Here is an 18956-nt window from a genome sequence, read left to right as displayed (position 1 = left end):
GGGGGGCACTTAGGACTGAGCTCCTGTCCTGTGTGGTCCGGGCCCCTCTGGACAGGCCCTGGGTCTGGTCTACCAAAGGGCTTTGTTTGCCTCTGAGCTTGGGACCACCTTTGTTTCTCCCCTCTTCCCTAGCTCTGGTACTGCCAGCCTCTCTGCCCCATTATGGGCTCTCAGCTGTCCTGGCCTGCTCTCTCAGGTGCCCTGATACTGCAGGCAGGAGTAAAGGGCGAACCCTGTATTACAAATGCGGAACTGTCCTTGGAAAGAACTCCCAGATCTTTTGCCTCATTGTCTACAAGGATCACAGGACTAGGCCAATGACTAGGACACATTTGGCACTTATCCTGGTGCTAAGGGATACCCCAGACCAGTGGGAGCTAGGCCAGGGGCTAAAACTCATGGTTCCCCCAAAACAGGAACTGTGGGAAATGAACCTGTGCAGCCATTCTGAGCCTGTGCAGCCCAACTGGAAAAACCAGCAGCCACCTGGGCCTGTTGATCCCATTTCTAATGAACAAAGAAAAGCAACTGGCCTCCTTGGGGAAGTCTCGGATGAGGATGTGTTGCTTAGCTGCTGCCCAAGCCCTGGTTCTCCTGGGCCGTGGGAGAGATGGCGAGGCCCAGAGCTGCATCTGATGAGGCCCTGGCTGGGGACACAGGATAGTGTGGGAGGGGGGCTGGGCCTCAACTCCCTCTCCTCCCCAGATAGGTGTGGCCTGCTTTCTCTGAGAGAAGCTGGGTCTCTGATGGACCCAGGGTATGGGATGGGCACTTTAACGCTGGGTGAGGGAGGCTCACCCTACTGAGGGTGATGTCCAGAAATGTGTGTATGTGAGGGTGGGGAGATACTAAGGTTTGAACTTGAGGCCTTGCACTTGCTAGGCAGATGTCCTACTGCTTTTGCTTTAGTTATTTTTTCAGATAGAGTCTCATGCTTTTGCATGGTGTGGCCCGAGACTGAAATCCTCCTACATTCACCTCCCAACTAGTTGGTCACCACGCCCCACCCAAGAAATATTTAATTGTCACGAATCAGAGCTCGAGTGTTATCTGGTGAGTAGAGGCCACAGCGTCAGTGTTGTGCAGCCTGGCTCCCAGGAAGAGCCAGGCGAGAGCGCACTGTCTAGGGCCTAGAGCTGGGCTGGGTCAGCCTGGCCCCACCCCCACCCAGTCACATGAAGGTGGCTTACAAAGGACTTTCTGCCCTAGTATGACAACTGGAGGAATGTTGACAATACACACATACTTTATAAAGAGAGGAACAGGTCCTCAGAACAGAGCCCAGGCCAACCAGAGGCCAGCAGCACATGAACACAGGCTCCCTCTCACACCAGGCTCCATTCCCTGTCTCACCATTCCCAGCTCAGGCCTGGTTGGGCTGCATCTTTGGGCCTCCTACTGGTCCCTGGCTCAGGAGAGGCCAGCTAGTGAACACCATTCACTATCCCTGAGTCTGGGCTGCTCCTGGCCCATTGAAAAGCCACAGGCAAATAATTGCTGTCCCCAAGCCCACCTAGTCCTCCACCACATATGGCTGAGAGTTCTGGCTTCCCTTAGAGGTCCATCCCATCCCAGGTATATTTTATTGTTGTTTTGAAGGTATTGGGGTTTTGAACTCAGAGCCCCATGCTTGCTAGTCAGGTGCTATACTGCTAAGCCATGTCTCCAGCCCTTTTTTGCACTGGTTAATTTTGAGATTGGGCTTGCTTCCTTCCAGGCTGTGCCTAAGCTGTGACCCATCTATTTTAGGCTTCCCATCATATTACATCCCCATTTCCATGAGATCTCTTAGCTGGCCTTGAACTATAGATCCTCAAGCCACCTGCAAAGCAGCTAGGATTACAGATGTGAGCCACCACACCTGGCTCACTCATTTCTGGTGTTTCTGAGTCCTCAATGTCAGTCCCTGCCATACTATGCCGTCACGATCCTATATGCCACCTACAGTTCATAGGTCCCCACTGAGATCACTCCTGTACCAAACTAGGCAGCCTGTAGTCCAGGTGAGTGGACTTGTTTGACGGGTGTGAAACTGAGGCACGGAGAAGCCTGGATGGTGTCCCTTGGCCTCAGTGGCATCACAGAGTCTTAGGAGCATCAATGGCTCTGAGGCCTAAGGGTGCTGCAGCTCACCCCAGCCCTGGTGCCCCCTCATCCTGCTCTGGCTTACCCTTGCCCTTTGGAGGCTGAAGAGGGTCCAGGGGCTTTCCCAGTGTACCCACTTGGGCCAGCCCAGTGTCCCTCCACCCTTCTGCTCATCCCCTGCTGGGGATGTCCTCAGGTCCTTAGACAATGCAGCTTTGTAGGATTCTCTACCTTGTCTCACATGAGCCTAGACACCTGAGACATTACCTCATCCCAGCCAGGCCTGTGGGGCAGGGCCACACAGGGACAGGCCAGGGACAGCCCAGGAGGCAGAGGGTGGGGGCTGGGTGCAAGCTCCCACCTGCTGCTGAGCCCCGGTGTTAGATGAGCCTTCAGATTCAGGGCCAAGCCCCAGAGTACAGACAGGAAAACGTAAGCCCAGAGTGCTCAGGGGCTTGCTTAGCGTTCCACAGCAGGTCAGTAGCAGCCAAGGCTTGCCTCACATGCTGAGATGTAAGTGGTCATATTCTGAGCACTTTGTCAGAACAAGGTTTGGGGTGGACAGGAGGCAGTGTAGATGACCCCACCACATAGGCATGCACCAGGAGACCACAGGAAACTGCTGAAGAGCTGGGCTGTGGTTGGGCACATGCAACAAGATCTTTTTTGTGACCTCTGGTCCCCAGCAAGCATGCTCCATGCTAGGTACAAAGTTACAAGTGTTAATTGTCCTGGGCCAGGGCCAGCTTCCTGCTGAGTTGGCTGTGTGCAGACTGGAGTCTTCCGGGCGGGCCAGAGAGCTAGCCCTGGGAACAAGGCTTATCTGCCTTCTGGGCTGGGCCTAACAACAAGGCGATTGTTTACTCCACACTTGGGTGGGTGGCTGGGTGGGCATCTCTTGGTTACCCACCCTGAGGCTACCCTCTGCAGCCTTTTGTCGATACTGCCCTGGGTCTGCCCCAGCTAGAGGGGCAGAGGGGCAGGCAGATGGCCCACCGTTCTTCACCTCCAGGTTCCTCAGGCATTTTATGAATCCTCCCCATGGGCCCCCATGTCAGAGGTGGTCCAGCTGTGCAGATCCACCCTGCACTCTGCCCTGGATGTCGCAATCTCCTGCTGCCCTGGGTTCGCCTTGGCCCTAAGCAGGTGCAGGGTCTTTCATCAGCTTCAGGCCCAGCCCGCTGGGCTGGTTCCCTCACCCGCTGCTCCTCAGGATGTCCTGTCTTCAACTCCTGCTCTTCCTGACAGGCTTTTGTAGCCCTCCTCCCACCCTCACTAGTGTCATCTGTCCTTTCCTGAGAGCCTCCTGGGTTCCTCCTTCGTGGTCCTGGGTATTTCCTGATGGTGTTTATACATCTGCCTCCTCTCTGGCCTCCACCCTAAGGATCCTGGGCACTGTCATTTCTGTGTCTGCCACTGGGGGCCTCAGTGGGGGGTCAGTAAGCAAGTGAACACGTGGGAGTTAATGAGCTGGAGTTAGATGGGTTAAGTCACTGTACTGTACATCACAGCTAGGTCCAACAAAGAACATGCCGCTGTTGAGGCCTGAGCTGAGCTGCTGTCACAGAGCTGTCACGCTGACTGCTCAGGATGCTCTTTGAGGGACTTTCTGTCCCGGGCAGGCATGAGTCCCTAGGGCTATGTTCACACTGAAACTCCTGACCAATCGCAGGCCAAAAGAATCAGAGGCCTGCTCATCATGAAGGCCTCACCCAAACCCCAGATACTCAGCCCCTTTCTCCAGGCCTCTGAAGCCCCTTCCTTGTCCCTATTCCTCCAAGTTTTCCCTAGGTCCCAGAAAGCTGCTCCAACCCCATGCATTCAATTGCTGTGGAGTCTAATCCTGCCTCCCCATTCCCAACACAGAATCTCAGAGTACGCAGCAGTGGGGGAACTGAATTCTTCACGAGGTCGGCCACCAAGTTCAAGGGCGCCCTGGCCCAAAAGTTCATGTTCGTGGATGGAGACCGGGCAGTGTGTGGCTCCTACAGGTGATTCTCCTGGGGCTTGGGGAAGAGGTGCCTCTCTCTGTCTCCCAGCTGCTTCCTGCCCTTTATCTGATGGGTGATTATATGGTTATTCCAGGTTCTTGGTCCCCACACTGCTGGGGGGAGGGGAAGCTGGGTCTGTCTCTAGAAGTAGGCGGGGGTGGGGGGGAAATTTTTGTTTTTTTTTTTGGCCAGTCCTGGGCCTTGGACTCAGGGCCTGAGCACCTTCCCTAGCTTCTTCCCGCTCAAGGCTAGCACTCTGCCACCTGAGCCATAGCGCCCCTTCTGGCCGTTTTCCATATATGTGGTGCTGGGGAATCGAACCGAGAGGTTCATGTGTAGGAGGCAAGCACTCTTGCCACTAGGCCATATTCCCAGCCCCAGGGGGAGGTTTTTATCTTAGCAGACTCATTCTCAGCCCTCCATGACACTGGCTGAAGTGGAGTGGGCCAGGTCAGCTGTGCCCCCCCTCAAGCCCACAGGGAAGTCACCCTGACCACAACCGTCAAGGATAGCTCCAGCTCTGCAGGTCCCATCACCCAAGGCCCCTCAGGAGAGGGCTAAGACTGCTGTGATGGCACTTTATGCCGGGCAATGCCCGGTGCCCAAGGCTGCTGTCACAGAGGGATGTTACTGGGCTTCTTGAAGCCGGAACAGCCTGAGGGAGTATAGTATTCTGGAGGGTTTGGACTCTCAGACTCTGGTCTTACTGAATCCCTCTGCCCATCAGCCTGCTACATCTCAATCTTAGGGCTCTGTAGGTATAGTGTGATGGAACACCGCCAGGGTACGTGGTGGGCTCTGTGGGCTTCTGCAGCAGGGACTGGGAGGACTCACTAGAGCAGGGGACTTAGGCCCAAGGGAGGTAGTAGATGCTGTGCACCTGACTCACACTGCCCCTGTCTCTGTGTTACAGCTTCACATGGTCGGCTGCGAGGACAGACAGGAATGTAATCTCCGTGCTGTCTGGTCAGGTGGTGGAGATGTTTGACCGGCAGTTCCAGGAGCTGTACCTCATGTCACAGGGCGTCAGCCTCAAGGATATCCCCATGGAGAAAGAACCAGAGCCAGAGCCCATTGTGCTACCCTCTGTGGTCCCCCTGGCACCCACCGTCACTGTGGCCAAGAAGCTTGTCAACCCAAAGTACGCACTGGTCAAGGCCAAGAGTGTTGACGAGATTGCTAAGACTTCCTCTGAGGATCAGGATACCAAGAAACCCCCTGGGCTGCGGGGCCCCGTGCTGGCTGAGCGGCCAGGGGACCTTCCTGAGCTGCTACCACCTATCCACCCAGGACTGCTCAACCTGGAAAGGGCAAACATGTTTGAGTACCTGCCCACATGGGTGGAGCCAGACCCAGAGCCTGGCAGTGACATCTTAGGCTACATCAACATCATTGACCCCAACATCTGGAACCCCCAGCCCAATCAGATGAACCGCATCAAGATCCGGGACACATCCCATGCCAGTACCCAGCACCAGCTGTGGAAGCAGAGCCAGGAGAGCCGCCTGCCCCCAGAGCCCCGCCCTGCCCCTGAACCCAGGGACACCCAGGATGGGATCCCAGCTGAGAATGGCCTCTCCCATGGGGACCCTGAGCCTCAAACCCCTGTACCTAAGCCCCGGACAGTCCCTGTGGCAGACGTACTTGCCCAGGATGACACTGGTGTTGGCTGGACCCCAGAAACCCCAGGAGAGGAGATGCCCCCAAATGGGACAGACATGCTGCCCAGGACAGTGGGCCCAGGCCACATACCACTTGAGCAGCAGCTGTCTATGACCCAAGATGGCACTGACAGCCTGGAGACAAGACTCCCCAATGGGTTAGATGAGGAAGAAGAGGAAGATGATGATGATTATGTGACCCTCAGTGACCAGGACAGCCTCTCAGGCAGTTCTGGCCAAGGCCCTGGTCCCCGGCGGCCTTCCATTGCCTCTTCCATGTCAGATGAGTACTTCGAGGTGAGAGAGAGGACCACCCCTCTCCGGAGGCGCCACTCAGAGCAGATGGCCAATGGGCCAGGCCAGCCACCCCGCCGACAGCTGAGTGCCCCCCACATAACACGAGGAACCTTCAGTGGCCCTCTGAGTGGCTCCCTGTGGGCCCAGGGCCAGGAGAGAGAAGAGATGGCTGCACCAAGAAGGACGCAGGCCCATCGTGCCGTGCACCGTGAGGCTCAGGTGGGTCACAGGAGCCCTGCCCCCACTCACAGCTATAGAGCCCAGAGTTGACATCTGTGGACCATTGTGTCCCCAGCTTGATGACTCCTTTTGTTACAGATGGACTGGCTGATGTACAGTAGGGAGAGATGACCTCGAGCCATGTGCCTGGCCAGCCATTCCCTTCTTGAGGACTTCTGGTCCCAGAGTCCTGACAAAGCAACCAGAAGAAGTAGGAATTCCACTTCCATAGGCCTCAAATGCCCAATACAGGACCTTGAAACTTACTGGGGTGGCACAGACTCTTGTTTGCAAACAAGAGAACATTGGAGGCACTGAGGTGTTCCTCTGCACCTTTGCGGTCACACAGCCAAAAGAAGTCCTTATTTAGAACTTATACCAAGCCACTTTTGTGTCCATCCCTCTATGGCCATAGTGACAGCTTTCTCTCCCCTTATATGCCACAAACAGTTCCCAGCTCCTGAGGACGAAGCCTCAGAAGCCTAGGTGCCTTGCAGCCTGCCTCAGCTGCAAAGCCTGTCCTACCTGGGAAGAGCGCACGGCTGATCATGCCAGGCATAATCATCAGGCCCATGGGTAGCATCTTGAGGTAGCTGGCAAGGATGGAGCCTGCCTTGGCGTGGTTCAGGTTCCGGGCAGACAGTGACCGCTGCACGATGACCTGCAGGCCAGGTGAGAGAGGGAGTGAGTCCCAGGCCTGGGGGTCGCCTGTATCCAGGTTGCTCCTGATAGGCCTGAGGGAGTGGCATAATGTGGTCCCATTGGCCCCAGGCTGCCCCAGATGAGCAATCACAGTCCCAGCATCTGACAGCATCCCACCAGGAGAGCTCTGTCAAAGTTTATTTGTTCCCCATCTCATTATCTCCATCCATAACACAGAAGATGTGGGTCTCCTGACATCTGCCCCAGCTCCAAGGTATCAGGGACATTCCTGTCCTGGCCCCTCGCTAGAGTGATAGTGAATTTCGTTCTGTACTGGGAGCAGAAGTTGGTGCTGTGTTTCATAGGGAGAGGCTGGGAGCTTTAAGGAAATCCTAATAGCCTCAGTTTCCAGGTCTGCAGGGTAGGGGGTGGAGGGAGCCACAGTTTGGACTGATGATATCCACAATGTCTCCCCTTCTCATGTTTTGAATTTTCTTTTTTTTTGTAATTTATTTATTAATTAAAGAAAAGTTTTTTTTGACAAGGTGTTATGCAAAAAGGGTACAGTTACATAGTAGGGCAGTGTGTACATGTAATATCTTACATCCTGTTTTTCTTTCCCTTCCCTAGGTCGGTAGACATATATACAATATACAGTGTACCAAGAACCCATACAATAGCCACGTGGCCTACACCAAAGAAAATTCGCCTAGGCTCATGTTTTGAATTTTCTTATAAATAAAAAATCAAAAGCAGAGGTCCAGGGTATAATCCAGTGGTGAACTATTGCCTAGCACGTACAAGGCCCTGGGCTTTTCACTCCCACTGTGTTGTATCCTCAATACCACAGGAAGAAACAAAGCCCTGGGGCCTCAGGTGTCGTGGGAGAGAAATGTCCCTTAAACCCTGAATGTCTCTCTTCTTCCATGGATGGACATTTGTCTCTGTTACTTCATCCCGTGCTCATGCAGCTGGTGCTGGGACATAAGTCACCCTAGGCAAAGAGGCTGATGCTCAGAGGATCTCTGAGGCACGAGGCCCACCATCTTCCTCCCCTTGGTGCCAGAAAACTATTTCCCCATGGTCCTCTTGCCAGAACAGCAACTTGTTCTCCCTGCCAAGCCCAGTGCTTTACCTCCCTAAACCACTGCCTCCCCATCTGTAAATAGGTTATTGCCCAAGGAGTCAGTGAGGCCGCTGGGGCTGGTGGCCAGCTCTGCCTGGCTCCCCCAGCCGTTACTAGATGTCAGCTTCCTTTCTCAATGGATCTGAGGCTTCCCTTAGAGTGGGGCCACAGCCAGGCATGGCTGATCATGAAAGATGGTCACGGCTGTGGCTAAGGCCCCTGCTGATGGACAGAGGAAGCTATGCAGCCTCACACTGCCCATCCATGGGGGGACAGAAGGCTCCAAGCTGTCCCCGCTGGCAGGGCCCCAGGAGACATTCCAGTCTGTGCTCACTCTTACTCCCAGACAGGATGCTGAGGCCTGGGCTCTGCCCCCTGGATACTGCTTCATTTCACATTACAAAGTTGTCACCTGCTCATGTGGATGAGCCCACAGAGTAAAAATCATAAGACAAAAAGCCCTTGTCATACCAGCACACAGAAATGGAGCGCCAGGGTGTCCTGAAAGCGCCCAGGGAAGCTTGAGCAGGACCAGGTTAAGGTTGCTGGGGAGGAGGCTTGGGAGGCTGGGCTGAGACCTGTTATGAACATAGCTGGTATCTGATGACCCTGTCTCCCTAGGTGACCTCTCTGGGCCCCTCTCCTTATCTGTGCAGCAAGGCCAGTGCAGCCCTACCCCAGAGGCCAGCATGCGGGCTCGCTCACATGGCCTTCATGAGACTTGCTTTACCCAGAGGCATCTGACTAGGTCATGCCATGTGATAGGAAACAAGAATTGGCTGGGGTGCAAGGGTCAGCCCTGCAGGAATGTCCATACCCCCTGGGAGTCTCAGGGGTCTGGGATCACAGAGGTGGGAGGGGCCCTGCTTGAGAGCAATACAAAACAGATGGGGAGACTGAGGCCTGGTCCCCCAGGACCTCCAATACCAGCCTAGGTCACTTCCTGCTGTTAGAACCAGGAAGGGTTCTAACCCCAGTGAGGTAGACACTAATGGAGCCCCTGCTGTTTGGGAAACCCGGAACTGTCACACTTGCTTGTGGGTGCATTGAGTCTGTCTCAGCCGTGGAATTTGTCTGTGAACCTAGCTAGCCCTGCCTGCCTCACCAGGAGGTGTGTGCACAAGGTCATATTTGTTTTCCAGTGGCAGCTGTGGCCTACTTGACCCTCTACCCAGTGGGCTGGAGCTGGGGGAACAGATGCTCATTGGACCTGCCTCACACAGCCTTCTAGGCACGGGAGGCTCCCTAGGACACTACAGCAATGCAGAGGGAGAGCAGCTTGTCTGAGATCATATCCCTGACTCAGGATGGAGAGGAGACACCTTACCAGTCACCCCATCACCAGACACTCGAGACATGGCTCCAGTACCCCTTTCAGGCCTTTCCCCAACTACACCCACCCTCTTTATGGAATTAGGGAGTCGGGGCCTGCCAGCAAAGAAGGGAGGCAGGAACTTTCCTTACAACCCCAAATGGGAGAATGGACCCCAAACAGGAGGAAATGGAAGCACAATGTGGTTAAGCCCCCTGGTGAGTGGCAGCACCAGGAGTCAGACCTGGAGCTGTCTGGCTGTGTGGCCCCAGGGAAATTCTCACTCTGCCTTTTCTCTCCCAGGACCAACAGTTCCATCGTCACGGGGGCCCTCATTTGAGGACCCCAGGGGCCCACCAGTACCACCCTGCTGCCGATGGCACCCACACCTCTCCCAGGAAAGCAAGCCCGACCACAGCAGGCCCTCATCACTGGCAGACCAAGGGTAGCTCCACACCCCGCGTGTTACCAGATCTTGGGAGCCCAAGGCCAGCCCGAAACACCCGCATCCTGGCTGACGGCAGGGCCCCCGAGGAGCATCGGAGTCCCTTCGGAATCCCGTACTCCAAACTGTCTCAATCAAAGCATCTGAAGGCCAGGACGGGCAGCAGCCAGTGGGTCCCACCTGATTCTAAGCGGAGGTCCCAGGTCCCTCGGGACCACAAGGACCCCTAGCAGCTGGGCCTGAGCCAGACCCACCAAGCCCCCATCCTGGAGGGCAGAGTGGTAGGGTGGGCAGGAGACACTGGCACTTACCTGGTCCGTGCACCAGTACCAGGTGGCCATGATGGTCAGGCCAAAGGTCATCCCGGTCCACGGGAGGTCCCCTGTGTAGGGGTCCCGGAACATGTGCATGGCATCTGCACGGGGCAGGTGGCAGGTGGTGTTGGCGATGATTCTGGAGGGGATGGCCCGGGCGTATGCTGCCTCCAGCTGCCCATAACCTCCAATCTGGTTGAAAGCTGGATAGGATAGGGACGCGTTGGTGGTTGGGTGGCCCTGACTTCCTGGCTTCTACTGCCTCATCTCCCAGATAGCCTGTTGATGCATCCAACTAGAGACTGATCCTACTCGCCTTCCCTGGCATTTGGGAAAGTGAGGTGGGATAGAGGTTTTGAAAAAAAGATGAATTTGAATAATTATTTTATTGTATTTAAAATAAGACTATTAAATGAGCATTTTGCACATGGGCTTGGCAAGGGGTCCTGTCCCTCCAAGGTAGTGAAAGTATTTTTCTTGGCATTCTAGGACTTGGGCTCCAAAGATGTGATTTTACTAGAGCCGAGAGTGGCTGGCAGTGCTGTTAACCCCCTCCCCCACCAGTGTAGGCACAGGGAGGCTGAGATCCAGAGAGGGCAGGGGCACCTGCACATCCTTACAGCCCTCTGGGCAGGTGGGGCTCCAGAGCCCAGCTGTTCCCAGACTGTTGCTGTCTACCTCAAGGTCAGGGCTGTGCATGGCCACGCCCTGGCCTGACTGTGCCTCTGTGAAGCCTAGGGTCACTCCCTCCCCACCCAGACTTGGCCTGCTGTGGGTCCCACATCTGTAGTACATCCTGGGAAATGACCCCGGTGTGTGAGGAGTGAGCACACCTAGGGAAGCTCCTGTCTCCTACCCAGCAGGACCTGGAAGAGGGAGCCCCTGCTCCTGCACTGTGGGCCCAAGGCAGCCCTGGGCTCAGAGTGAACAAACAAATGCTGCATAAGGATTAGAGATTGCCTCAGACCCTGAGTCTAGGCAGGTTGTCTAGTGGCTTCATCTCCAAGGGGTCGGTTGTGGTGTGCTTGTGTACTTGCAGGGGGAGGAAGCTCCCTTTCAGGGCAGCCCAGTAGCTTCCTGGTCTGCTGCCACACTGGTGTGGCCAGTCTCCTAACTCCCTCTCCTCCCAGGCCTTTGTCTGGCAGAGGCAGCATCACCTCTTGGGAGTTTGTACATGATTTCCAACAATTTGAGATGACGCCTGGGTGGTTCTGTGGTCTCCTAATTGTGTGTCTCCACACCCGCCACCAGCCACACCTCATCCAGCCCTGAGCCAGGGCGCAGGGCCACCCCCATGTTCCTGAGTCAGCTTCCACCAGGCTGTGGTGACACCAGAACAGCGTGGGCCGGAGGGAGACAGCATCCATCAGCCAAGGAAGCCAGTCTATTGGCTTTGCCTCAGGAGCCCTGTAGGGGACAGGGACAGCTCCACCCCCACCATGGGCCACAGTCCCCAGCCCTCACCTTTGATCGCCAGGATGACTGCGCCCACCACCATGATGACTGTCTGCAGAGCATCTGTGTAGATCACAGTGGCCAGGCCTCCTGTGGGGAGCAAGGTTGCTGGAAAGAGTGCTCAGTTTCACAGGAGAGGAGAGAGAGAAATGGACAACCTCCAGAGTTCCTGGCTGGCCCACTGTCGCCTGGTTGTGTGCCCCCTGCCCTTTCATAGCTGAGCAAGCTGTGAGCTGTAGAGTCCAGGCATACAGAGCCAGGCACCAAATCTCTATCATTCTTGCTCACAGCTGGCTGTTCTTCAGGGGGTCCCCAATTTCCTACAAGGAGGTGGCCCCCCTACCTCATGCACTCGCCCCCCCCCCCGCCCACGGGTCAGCCCTGGGGCAGGGTAAGGCCACAGGTGGGTTCCGCACCTGCAATGGTGTACAGAGCCGTGATGACGAGCGTGAGGATGGTGGAGAGGTAGAAGTTCCAGCCCAGGCAGATGTGCACGAAGAGCGCGCCTGCATACAGGTCGATCTAGGGATAGTAGAGAGGGGCTGAAATTGGAGGATATCATGACACATGACACCTGGACCCAGGGCTCAAGAGTCTGGACACTGCCACAGACTGTGTGGCTTCAGAGCCTGTGGATGAGGCAGGGAGACCCTCCCACTCACCCCACTATTGTGAGTGGGAGGAAGATTGGCATGGACAGCTAAGTGCTGTGTTCAGATGTACAGGGGGTGTTTCTGTCTGTTAATAAAGTTCTAAAGTGGTCAGTGCCAAGACAGCAGTGTGGTTATTGCGTTTGTGGTTATCTGGTGTGACTATTTGGTTTTGGCTAGGGATGCAAAAGACAGAACCCTGACCCCTCAGTTCCTAGGGAATTCTAGATGAGGCAGAGTCCACGAAGAATCTGTAGGAAGACCTAAAAGGACTCTTGGGTGCTGCTGGGTCTTGCTCATTGTCCCTGGGGGGTTGGACCTAAAGACAGGATGCTCAGGGGTGGCCGTCACCAGCTGAGGCTGTAGAGGACTGTTGCTAAACCTTGACCTCTCCTGGGGCTGCTGAGTCCTCTTTCCCTCCTTCCGCAGGCACAGGCAGGGTGTTGGGGGGGGTGGGTGGTGGTGAGGCCTTGACTGTCTTCTCTGTAGGACCCTGCGTGGCATCCAGTTTCCCTGCAGGGACCCCAGGAGAGTCCTGGTGAAGAGCTGCAGACATCACTGTTCTGCCCCACCCCCCACAGGTGAAGCTTTCCCAAGGCCCAGGCAGGCTTTGGTCTGGTAAAAGCTAAGAGCTTGCAGGGTCCTGGGTCTGGACCCCTGGTCTGTATGCCTCAGCCATATGGCCTTGAGCAGGTTACTTCACTTCCTGGGCCCTTATCTATAAAATGAGGGTGCCGATGTGAAACAGAGAAACAGGTGTAGTAGCCCCTGGCCCTCTGTCTTGCAGCTCTCATCTGCCACCTGTTGGCATGGCAGCGGAGGCCCAGGAAGTCTTCTGAAGGGGATTCCTCTCCTCTATGCTTTCCTTTCATGGCCCAAGGGTACCTGCAGTGCCTAACTCAAAGACACAGGTGGACAGCAGCTTAGAGAGTGGAGGAACTTGCTTACTGTGGTGAAACCTGGGATACAGTCAAAAGAACAGAAGCAGGCACCTATAGCCCAGGTAGAGGACAGTGAGGCAAGCGGGGGCCTCATTCTCCACCGCTGCCCAGTGAGGAGCTGCTGACCACCCCGTGCTCAGAAGCCAGCAGGAGCTTCTGCTGCTGCATCCCATTGGCTGCCCTGCTCCAGAGGTTGGCCACGCCCCTCCTCTGCAACGGTCCCCACCCCTGCTCCTCCACAGCAGGACTCCAGCACTGTGCCACCTAATACGGGCCAAGACCCCCTTGAGCCTGCTGAATGACTGGGCCAGTGAGCTCCTGGGGAAGAAACCTTGTGGCTGCGCCCCCCCCCCCCGAAGGGCCCAGCATTCAGAGCAGGCAGCCCCACTCCTGGCACCATGGAGCTGCCATGGGGGAAAGTGCACTTGGACAGGCCAGGCCAGCAGAGGCTGAACTGTGGGGCTCCTACAGCTTGAAACCCCAACACACCAACACACATTGAAGGAGCCATGTTCCAAACCCCAATTTGGAGCTGCCCTGGTGCTCCTGCCCTCTCATCAGCGTCCTCTCCTGACCCTACCTGGCCACCTTCCTTCATGGAGCCCTTCTCTTCCTTCCATGGAGTAGCAGAGAAGCTAGGAGAGCCCTTTGCTAGTGAGTACAAGTCTCCATGTCATCCTCTGTCCCCTGCCCTGGATCCTGCCCGTTTCTGGTCAGGCTCTCACTACCCCTTGGGAATTCAGAACAGAAACCTTTTGCTTTTGCCACACCCTCTGTCTCTACCCCACCCCATTCCTGTGAGAGTCCTCTCCAAACACTCATGGCCACCTCTGCTTCTGCCTAGTGCAGGCTCTGCCCATGCATTTGTGCTGAGGATAGACTAGGATTCAATTTGCACAGATGGAGAGAGAATGTACACTTGCTCATGCACCCCCAGGCACCAGTTAACTGACTTTTCCCTTCCCAGGCCCCAGCGCCTGGGACTTGCCCATCACTTGCTCTGGAAGCTGAAGCCAGGCTGGCACAGCTACTCTAGACCATGTTCTTCCTCCTGTCAGCTTCCACCTGGCCTCCTTCTATGTCCCCCTATCCCTTCCCTGCCCCTTCTCCACCGCAGCCCTCACTAGGATTGTGTTGTCCCACCTACTTACAAAGCCTTCCTGAGTTTGGGCTGCTCACCCAGAGCCAGGCACACAGTAGGTGCACAGTAAACTGTAGACATGTTTTCCTAGGACAGAAAGCCTGCAGGCTTCAAATTCAATCCTTGTCCATGGCTTGCAGAGATCCCCAAAGCTGAAAATGTTTACTACCTGGTTCTTTATAGAAAAACAAAAACCCAGCCATCTGGTATGAATAATCTCACTGAGTCACCTGAGGGGTGCTAGGCACACAATAGCGCATCAGTGAGCAAAGAGAAAATGGGGAGCCAGGTGCTGGTAGCTTGCACCTACTCAGGAGATTGAGATCTGAGGACTGTAGTTTGAAGCAGCCCAGCCTGGCAAGTGTTTGAGACTCTCATCTCCAGTAAACCAGCAAAAAGCTGTAAGTAGAGCTGTAGCTCAAGTGGTAGAGCTTCAGCCTTGAGAAACAAACAAAACCCCTAAGGACAGTGCCCAGACCCTGAATTCAAGTCCCAATACTAGCACACCCCCAAAAATGTGAGGGAAACAGACAATAGATGATCTAAGTCAATTATGGAAGATGCTGAGGGTTTGAAAAAGAGGGAGTGAAGGGTGATGTGGCTGGCCTTGCTGGAGCAGGGGTGAGGGAGGGGAGATTTGAAAGACTAAAGTGGGGAGAGGTGAGGCAACCATGGACACGAGGTGGAAGAAGGCTCCAGGGTTTCTGGAGTGTTCTTGGTAATACAAGCAGGCCAGTATGGCTGGAGCGATGTGTGTAATGGGGCAAGGAAGAGGAGCTATCAGTGAGGCAGCAGAGGGTCAGTGATGGACAACCTATAGGCCAAACCATCCTGTACTTTAAGGGACCTGGGGTGTCATGTCTGGCTTCCCTATTTCCCAAAGGTTAAATGACTGGCCCAGAGCCTCATGGTGGTGGAGCTGCACCCAGTCTCCCTGTGGGCTCAGTGGTGAGCCTCTGTCCACTACCACCAGGTCAGTACCCTGCCTGAGGAATTCGAGCAGGCCGGCCGTGTGATCCCTGCCTCAGGGCTGGGCTCTGGCTGGGCCATCCTGTGGGGGCATTCCTGGGGTGTGGCTGCTGAGGTCAGGGTCTCAGGCTGGCAGGCATCGTGCACTTCAAACAGCTCCACTCCAAAGCGAGAGCCAGGGCGGCTCCAGGAGCCTCCCAGACCAAGCCTGGCAATGAGTGTTCCCGGCTTCCCCTCCGCTTCCCCAGGTACTCCCCATTTTACAGTGGGGAGCCCCTGAGTCACCTCATCCCGAGGTGGAGTCAGAAGCCCTCATCCTGGCTGTTGTGGTTTGATGGGGCAGTGGTCAGGCCTGCAGGCAGAGTCTTGGGCTCTGAGTGGTCTTTCTACCTTGGAACCTTGTCCTGGGGAGGACCAGCAGGGATCCAGGGCTCAGGGCTCTCATCTATAACTCTGAGAAGTTGGGGGTACGGGGCAAGACAATCCTGTCCCTGAGGACTCTCTCACTCAACCAAATTCTTCTGTCATCCTGGAAGTTAGTTCTACTGTGTGGAGACCAACTGGGGTCTAGCTGACTGGAACGGGGGTTCAGCCTCTCTCCTTCCCCCCTCCTCTAGACTGGCTACTAGGGTTCGAAAGAGCAGTAAGATGCAAAACTGGTCCTATCACTGTCCTGCTTAATGTCCCCATGCCTTGGGCTCTTCACCCTCTTACAGCCCATCCCTGGCTCAGCTCTCAGCCCTCAGCCGGCTAGCACAAATTGGCGCTTTCCAAACAGCCAAATGTAGCATCTAGCCTTGAGTCTGTGAGTGTAGAAGCCTGATGGCTGATTTGCCGCAGTCCTCACCCCTCCCTCTCAGCTTCGTGCCTCACACCCTTCCCCACTTGATCCCCAGAAGCGCCCAGCCTAGTAACCACCAGTCTATGTCTCCTGACATCCCACAGGGCCCCAGGTCACTCCTTTTGGGCACTTGCTCCCCTTCCCCACTCCCAACTCTTTCTTCATTGAAGCCAATTCCAAGCCCCCCTCCCCCCATCATTTCTCCTGTTATGCGTTGGCCTCCCACTGCAGTGTGGGCCCCAGGCAGTTCCAGGGCTTATTTATTTCTGTAGCTCAGCTTCAGGGGTAGCCTAGGGCCGGGCCCCTCCAGACTAGAGAGGAAGCAAATCTCTTGATTCTACACAGACAAGTGAGGCCATCAGAAGACAGGCCTGAGGGGTGTGTGTGTGTGTGTGTGTGTGTGTGTGTGTGTGTGTGTGTGTGTGCTATCCTTTAGCATTTTTGCTCAAGGTTAATGCTCTACCACTTGAGCAGTATCTTCACTTCTGGCTTTTTGGAGATTAGAGTCTCACGTACTTTCCTGACTAGGTTGGCTTCAAACTATGATTCTCAGCCTCCTGAGTAGCTAGGATTATAGATGTGAGGCACCAGAGGCACCTGTCCCTTATGAGCTCCTTATGATTCTTTCTAGGTGGGTGCTGCTTTTGACATTCCCAGAGCCAGGCCTCCACCTTAACCCTCAGGAATCACTGGAGCCTCCCTCCAGCCCCAGTTAGGATGGGAGGCCAAGGTGGCTTCTGGCAGATACCACATGGGCTTTGGCGCCCTCTGGTGGCAGATTCTGGCTCAGTGCAATGGACCTGAGTCTGAGCCTGTACCTCTGGGGTCCTGCACCATTTGTCGTAGGCTTGCTGTGTGAACCTGGCTAAGTCATTGTCCTTCTCAGGGCCTCAGTTTCCTCAGCTACACAAAAGGCAGAGATAGATGAGAAGATTCCAGGCAAGTCCTTTTGGGAGGTCTCAGATCTGGGATGTTTTCAGGCCATGCTGACAGAAGGTGGGCAGCTCACCGATATCTTGGTGAAGACTGACAGCAGCAGGGACAGGACAGACAGGTACATGCGTATGCGCTGGCCTCCGAAGCGCTTCTGGATGTATTCAGGCAGGGTGACGATCTGCAGGCACACAGAAGATGGCTAGGCCTGTGCCCATCGCTGCCTCTCCTGGCATGGAGTCTCTTGAGGACAAAGCCAGGGCCACAGACCCACTATAGCCCTGACCCAGGCCTGAACTCCAGGCTGACTTCTAACTGCTAAGAGCTTGGGGCAGAGGAGACTGGCTCCTCAGGGCTGAGAGGAAGGATGGATTGAAGGAGATACCACTGGAAACAGAGGGACAAGTTGGGAGGCTGGTGTGACTAATCCAGACCAGCCATGATGAGGCTGACAGGGAGATGGCTGCAAGGGGTGTCATAGGGGAGGCTGAGAGACTGGGGAGAGAAATCCACTGGATTTAGTGACTGCAGACAGGGATAGGGATGAAGGAATGGGCAGTCAAAGACAATGCACGCAGACATGTCATCAAGTATGCTGCCCAGGTGTGCAGCCTGGAGATGTTACCCAGGTGTGCAATATGTGTGCTGAGTGGAAGGAGCATAATTGTCGAGTGGCAGCATGCTGGGCAGTGGGAGGAGCCAGCTACACATGCAGGTTGAGATCTGAGGAGACCTGCATTAATGGGCTGATAGGTATGTTAGTTACACCAATAATAAACCTTGCCCTTGTGGTGCAGCAACTCGTGACATGAGGCTTCAAGGGTCCTGCTCACTGGCATCAACTTGGCCCAAGGGGGGGGCACTCCCACCCCCAGCTGCGTTCCCAACTCAGGCTCACCTTGGAGGAGATGTAGATGGGTACAAACACCCATGCCAGCGCCAGCAGCACATACGTGGCCTGTAGGGACAGAGGCAAGTGAGGACCACAGGTGCGGCTCCCCAGTCCTGCCTCTAGACACAGTTAGACATGGCTGTGACTAGCAGTCTGGGGGCCTGGCTGCCCCAGGCCCACCTGACTTGTGAGAACCTGGGGAGCCTTCCCCCCCACCCCCAGACAGATGCACTGAGCCAAGGACAGCAGCCCCCTTTCAGCTGCACTGATGGGAGTGGTGTCATCTGAAGGTCATCCTGCCAAGAGTCTTCCAGGACATCATTTGACATGAATTTCCAGGAACTGCCCTCCCACCCCGTCATCCTAGGTGGCTGTAGTCTGTGCCTCCTATGGGCTGTGTCCATCCCCTAGGACTCACATTCCATTCAAAGCCTGCCACAGCCAGGCCACCAGCAGCTCCCGAGCCCGCAAGTCCCACGAACAGTCCAGAGCCCTCGCTGCTGGCAAAGAGGGAGGCTCCGATCTGGAGAGAGGAAAATCAGTGAAGGGCAGGCCCACCACCCCAATCCCAGCATGGACCCAACAGCTTCTCCCTCAGCCTCACAGGCCTCCTTCACAGACAAGGAGACCAGGCACCGGGAGGGGCTTGATGGATCCATGGCCATCTGCACAGCCGAGGAGCAAAGTTTCAGACACATAATCACAGAAGTTTATGCAACTTCCGGCAGCCTCTTCCTTTGTCCCCAGCTTGTCATTGTCAGACCTGTCCCACTGAACTTGCCCTAGACAGCGACCTTAGGGGAGGATGACCCATGAAGTGACCTCAGGGATGCAGCTGCTAGCTGACCTAGAGGTTAGTTGAAGTGCTGTGAACAAGAGAACTCCTGAGAGGTTAGGGTACACTCACCGGCCACCATGTCATGTCCCGGCCTGCCAGGAAGTAGCCACTCACTGTGTTCTTGCTGGCTCGACAAGAAGACTTGTAAGAGCAGAAAAGGAGAGGCACAGATTAGAACTTTGTGCATTGCTGATGGGACTATAC

The 18956-nt window shown here is 55.5% G+C and overlaps 2 protein-coding genes across 2 annotated transcripts in view; one reads left to right on the top strand and one right to left on the bottom strand.

Annotated features, from left to right (window-relative positions):
• Window positions 1-10320, top strand: part of Fam83g (family with sequence similarity 83 member G) — a 28592-nt gene extending 18272 nt beyond the window's left edge. The window contains exons 3-5 of the mRNA XM_048366804.1: window positions 3952-4076; window positions 4990-6253; window positions 9637-10320. Of these exons, the coding sequence (XP_048222761.1) occupies window positions 3952-4076; window positions 4990-6253; window positions 9637-10008 (1761 nt within the window). The 3' untranslated portion in view covers window positions 10009-10320. The remainder of the gene's footprint in view (window positions 1-3951; window positions 4077-4989; window positions 6254-9636) is intronic.
• Window positions 1-18956, bottom strand: part of Slc5a10 (solute carrier family 5 member 10) — a 69060-nt gene that overhangs the window by 30141 nt on the left and 19963 nt on the right. The window contains exons 2-9 of the mRNA XM_048366805.1: window positions 18822-18893; window positions 18333-18437; window positions 17921-17980; window positions 17099-17203; window positions 11964-12069; window positions 11557-11637; window positions 10090-10295; window positions 6779-6914 (exon numbers count right to left, since the gene is read on the bottom strand). Coding sequence (XP_048222762.1) covers window positions 6779-6914; window positions 10090-10295; window positions 11557-11637; window positions 11964-12069; window positions 17099-17203; window positions 17921-17980; window positions 18333-18437; window positions 18822-18893 — 871 coding nt within the window. The remainder of the gene's footprint in view (window positions 1-6778; window positions 6915-10089; window positions 10296-11556; window positions 11638-11963; window positions 12070-17098; window positions 17204-17920; window positions 17981-18332; window positions 18438-18821; window positions 18894-18956) is intronic.

This window comes from Perognathus longimembris, chromosome 17, assembly GCF_023159225.1.
Source record: "Perognathus longimembris pacificus isolate PPM17 chromosome 17, ASM2315922v1, whole genome shotgun sequence".
In the NCBI taxonomy this organism is placed as follows: Eukaryota; Metazoa; Chordata; class Mammalia; order Rodentia; family Heteromyidae; genus Perognathus; species Perognathus longimembris.
Note: the sequence above shows the minus strand (reverse complement) of the source record. Positions and strands in the feature narration are given on the sequence as shown.